This window comes from Olea europaea, chromosome 16, assembly GCF_002742605.1.
Source record: "Olea europaea var. sylvestris chromosome 16, O_europaea_v1, whole genome shotgun sequence".
Lineage (NCBI taxonomy): Eukaryota > Viridiplantae > Streptophyta > Magnoliopsida > Lamiales > Oleaceae > Olea > Olea europaea.
Genome location: NC_036252.1, coordinates 17,023,738 through 17,029,369, shown reverse-complemented (window position 1 = coordinate 17,029,369; position 5,632 = coordinate 17,023,738). Strand labels below are relative to the sequence as shown.

General features: G+C 34.4%; 1 protein-coding gene across 1 annotated transcript in view; it reads left to right on the top strand.

Annotated features, from left to right (window-relative positions):
• LOC111412697 (protein ETHYLENE INSENSITIVE 3-like) overlaps nucleotides 1–892 on the top strand; it is a 4,885-nt gene extending 3,993 nt beyond the window's left edge. The window contains exons 2-3 of the mRNA XM_023043620.1: nucleotides 383–398; nucleotides 716–892. Of these exons, the coding sequence (XP_022899388.1) occupies nucleotides 383–398; nucleotides 716–892 (193 nt within the window). The remainder of the gene's footprint in view (nucleotides 1–382; nucleotides 399–715) is intronic.
• Nucleotides 893–5,632: the final 4,740 nt, after the last annotated feature.

The following is a 5,632-nucleotide window of genomic DNA, read 5'->3' as shown; positions in this document are numbered from 1 at the left end:
GATATGAAACGTTTGGTATGCACTAGATATTTTGATTGCTTTATTTTCGCGATAAAGATCCAAGTCCTAATCTTAAAAGAAAGGGCAGATTTATAATTGTTCAATAGAGAAAAGTTTACATGGTCTCACGTCTCTCTCGCGGAGTTTGATACGAGGTGTTGAAAGAGAAAAATGAATATTGGCATTGGGTTGAAGTTCAACACGCTCCCTCGTGTGAAATTAGATCGAGTATCGGTGAGATTTGAGATTATTTTTCCTCTTTTCTTTTATTTTCTTTCCTTTGGCTACAATTTTTCCAGTATAAAAATTTGAAGATTATCTCCACAAAGCTTGTAAATAATGGCAGATGTTGACTTCAAAGTATTTTAATTATGATATTTAGGTCATCTTTGAAACAAGTAAAGACATGCTGAAAATGATAGCTCAATAGGAAATTATTTGACTTCAAACAAGCCAACTGTATTAATCAGTTAATAATTACATATGATATTCAATTTTAAAATAATTAAAATTAATAAATTAATTAAATAAAACCCTACATGATTAAAAAAATCCTCCAATCCAACAGTAATAATAAATTTCCAAAAATTGTTTTTTAATTCTAACTTATGGTCTATGTAGCAAATTGGACATAATTTTTTGATCAAGACATTTTGATCCTTGACCATACATTATCATTTATTTTATAAAAATAATTTATTATTAAATGTGGTAGGGACGAGGAACTGATTGGTGTGGGAACCATTTTCCCTGTACCATTCCTCGATTAATCGGGAAATCTGTGCTCGTTCAAGGTAGGTCTCGTGGGGATCAAGGAATCCATGCTCGGTTGCCATCCCTCACCCATGCTGGGTATTTTAAGGAAACAAGCTGGCTAGGATTCCCTAGTTGATTAGGGAATCCTCGCCCATCTGGGATTGAGCAACACAAAACTATACGTGATTTGATATTTTGACATGCCTACAAACCTCTTACCTTTAGAATACCTATCATGTAATCCCATTATCCAACCTCAAACTCCTTGTCTTTTTCTTCCATGCAAATTCTTGCATTCTCCATCTTCAACACCCTCTACATGTTCCCCAGTCTCATCTCCCCCATTTCACTTGTCCACCTTCCATCTTGAGACACGCTTGCTCTTTGGTTTTCTTTTCTTGTTCTATTTATTTTATGTGAACTAAAAACATGGATATAACTGTTTTTCAATAACAATTTAACTTTTTAATTGTAAAATGAACAGTTACATAGTCAAAAGTTAAGATCAATTTATCATATGGCTAATCAATCGGGGATTAATCTTGCAATTTTTACTACATTATACCATGTCAACAAGTGGTGGAGGGTTAGAGTAGGATTTCAATTTCAAGGACATTTTGGTCAATCCCTTTTGGTGTTCCAATTGTTTTATCAAGGGCTGACTTGTTTATATCCACAAGTAGAGGAGGCACACCAACATTTTGATGCAATATTTCTGGCAAAGGAACATGCAAAGCTTCTTGAAAGTTTGTTTTTAAACACCTATATATTCTAATATGTACATGCATCTAGACACTCCCATCAATCATATCCACTACAAGAACACTCCAATTTCATTGTAGATAGATATGAAGAAAGTACATGAATTCATTTTCACTTGTAGGAGGGTCGAAGAAAAAAACAATTCAAAATTGGATTCCAGACACGTAAGTAACAGATTGACAGTACATGACTTCTTTTTACAACTCCTAGGTGAAAAATGAATTATTATCATTATAATTATTTAATAATATGCATGGTTTCTTAGTTGACAGCCAAAATAAAACTAGGAAAATGCTCTTCGTACAAAGCATTTCCTATGGGGGTCTTACCGATCCCTCACTGGAGGGATTGATCCCACATGAAAATAATAAAAATAAAAATACGTCAAGGCCCGCAATTGTGTGTTGTCTGGCGGTGTCTGTAAACAAACCCCTATACGTGCGGCATGTTCCATAAAAACTATCATATACTTGATTTGCAAATTTTAATCTAAAATTCTTAAGTAATAACAATTTGGCTTTATGTATTTCTAACGATTATTATCGTGGCAATATCTTGACGCAACTAAGAAAAAATTTCCACGAGCATGAAGATAAAATAAATTTTTGAAATGAGATTCAAGAGATAGAAATCTACGAGAGAGACGAGAAGATAAAAACAATGGGACGTAGTATTTGTATCAATTGAGTCGATTAGACACTTTTGCATCATTAAAGTACGAAATTGACTTTCTTTCTCATTTTTTTCAAATATTAAATTTCTTTTTTTTTTTTTTTATTCAAAAATGATTCTTTGGTCTTTTAAAAATTTGAATGGGCAGTTTAAATTAAGAATCTTGCACATCTCTACCTAATCCTTTTCATTTCAACTGGCATAAGCATAACCTACCATGACAGTTAAAATTTTATATAATTTTTCAAATATTTGGGACACGTGTCATGCTGCATTGACCTTGATTAATATTTTTTTTATTTAAACGAATAATTTTATCACTTTTGTTTTTTCTTATTTTTTTATGAAATTATGTAGTAGTGGTTACCCACATGCTATGTCATATAGTTGTTATGGTTTGTGCCTTTTCAAATCATTGAAAAAGCATAAAGCTCAATTCTTTTTTAAGCGTAACTCGTTGGTTGAGTTTACATGTGTTTATATTCTTGTACAAGTAACTTTATATCATTTGTTGGACAGAAATGTTATTTTGTTATACCAAAAATATCGAGCAAATTTCATGAAAGGGTTTATCCCAACGTCACCAATCACCACCGTTCATCGCCATCTTGATGCCACCAACCACCAACCACCACCATAAATCATTTATTGCCTACCTCCCACCATCACCCACAATCACAATCTACCACCGCTCATGGTCGATCTTGTGGCGAGGCCAACGATGTCTGCGCTTAGACCCAAAACTGGAGGGGGCCTCATTTTTTGGCCCAATTTTTTATTTTTTTAAATGAAGATAGACAGAAGAACCCTAATAAATTAATAATTTCTCCTCAGATGACTTCCTCTACTTCTGTTTGTCCTACCTCCCGAACTTCATTAAAATCATCTTCATCGGGTACCTTCATTTCAAATTCTCCACTTTACATCCTATGAGTGTACATATATGAAAATTTAGTGCTATAAGATGCAATTTGTGTATGCTCACTTTCCCATCAATGCTTCAATCACTAATGGAACCATTGTCACATATCCATAATCCCCATGGTCAGTTGAAGTATTAGAGGAGTTAGGCGGTCACCTATTGATGTATCTCTAAGATTAAATTTATATATATTTTTTTCCTTTTTTCATTCTGGAAATTTCGTCAATAATTAATAACATTAGAAATAAATAAAAATTACGAATATTTTTTAGTTGATAATATTAAAAATATTACTAGTTTAACAAATTTAATTTATAAAAGAGTTGTGAAGAAATTAGGTTAAGTAATTTGGGAAATAATTTGATTTTTAAGGTTATTTGTGAAACATTTCCTTAATTCTAATTCTTGATCGAGGGGAAAATATATATATATATATATATTATGAAAGTGGGTTATTGGCCTTTAGCAGTTTGAAGAAATAATATTTTTAATCCCAATATATTATTTTAAATAAAAATCGACCAGACCTGATTTTCACTTGAGAAACGTACCACTAAAATTCGCAAAATTTGGGACATGGTAGGTATAAATTCATATCGATTAAATATCAAATAATAATTAATATTTAAAAATTCATGTTGCTTCTATTAATAATATTGAACTAAAAGAACTCAATTAAATGGAAAAGAAGTAAACAGTTAAATTACTCGAGCAATTTCTTTCCATTTTTATTTTTATTTTTTTTTCTTAAGACACAGGGTTGGTCACAAGGAGTGGTAAGATTCTACCAGAGAAAAAGAGTGCTAAAAATGGTTAGCTACTCTTCTTAGTGCTATATCTGTAAACTATCTTTTCCAATTTCGTTTTCTTCCGACCATGTAAAGGTACGATCCATTATGTCTGTGATTTCCTTTGGAACAAGTTCATCAAACTTGGTTCTAAGCATTAGCTCCATTGTAGACTTTTAGTGTTGGGATTGATTTTGCCACTAAACTCGATTACATAAATTCATGATAAATTCTACCCACTATAAAATTCAAAACAACCAAAATTGGTGTAACAATAGGATCGAGCTGCTCATGGACTCGGCTGGTCTTGACTCAAACTCATTTTGAGGCGAGCCATGAACAAGTTGGACACTCTTTTTTCACGAGCCAATGGTGGCCTCAACTTGTTCCTGGACTTGTTTTGTTACTTGAGACGAGTCAATTCATGAATGATTTAGCTCAACCCATGAGATGCACAATCCAGAGAGTCTAATCGAGCCTAGTTTGTGAATTAGAGCTGAACTCGAGTGACTAGACATTAAGATAATAGACAATCAGATATAACCGTTGATGCTACCAAAAATTGCACCTGATAGACCTCGAATTGAGGGCTGGAACGTCGAGCTTGAAGGCTAGGGATGAACACGAATGATCTTCTGATGCCTGAAACAAAGGCAACGAGATATATTTTTGTCTCCCCTCCGATACTTAAGTCAGATAGGGAATTTAGTGTGTAAAGCTATGAATTATAAATAATGAAAATGTGCCTGAATAATGAACATTGGCCCTATATTTATACGTATTGGTGGTAGAGTTATAGAGTAATTGAACTACCTATAGTCTTTTTTCTATTGGCCAAAATGTTTTAGTTTTATTCAAAGTGTCCATTTAAGTTTGAGTCAAAATGGGAGTAGGTTAAACAGTTAGGATTAAGATCCCGAGGAATTACTATTAGAATAGGATTTTTCTTCCCTGGATGTCACATAGTTGTACATACGGCCTAACACAAGTGCTATGCCCCGACCTTAAAGTGGCGACCTCAGAAGTGGGTGATACATGAGAGGTTGAGGTCGGGCAAAGTAGGTCGAGTTCGGGTATAAAACTTTGAGTCATTATAGGCCCCTGTGCATCGAAGTCACAGAATCGAGATGCAAAGTGGTGCAGTAGCCCCAAATCGAATTTCATACCTGGTAATGAACCGACGGTGATTGCTTGACACGTATAAGACACAAGTTGGATCAACAGACCTCGAACTTAGAAAAACTCCACGTGTCATGACCCTGGGGCTCAGTTTAATTGACCGTTGAAATGCCAGAGACCCCTATAAGTACCCTCCACTATACATTTTTACTTTTCACTTTTCACTCTCAACTCTCAGTAAAAGAAAGCTCAAGTTCGGGAGATAGTAGGTTTGTGAGTGATCATCAAAAGAGGTAAGAGTTTGAGCCCCTAAGTTTATTTTATAAGTTAGCATTATGCCGAGTAGTAGTAGCAGTAAGAGCTCAAGTGACAGTGATAGTAGCTTGAAAACTAATGGTAGTTACGAGGACGTTGGTACATCCCTTATTCCTATGGTTGTCCCCGTTAGCTCTCACCTTGGTGGTGAGGGTATCCTAATTTACATAAAGGCCCTACTAAGTATAAAGAACATATTATCATTAAGACAACAAGGGAGTTCGGGGTCATGCCTGGGTGTGATATAAGGGCCCCCGAGTCTAATGAGACCGTATTAGGAGCTCGAGAGAGGGAGATG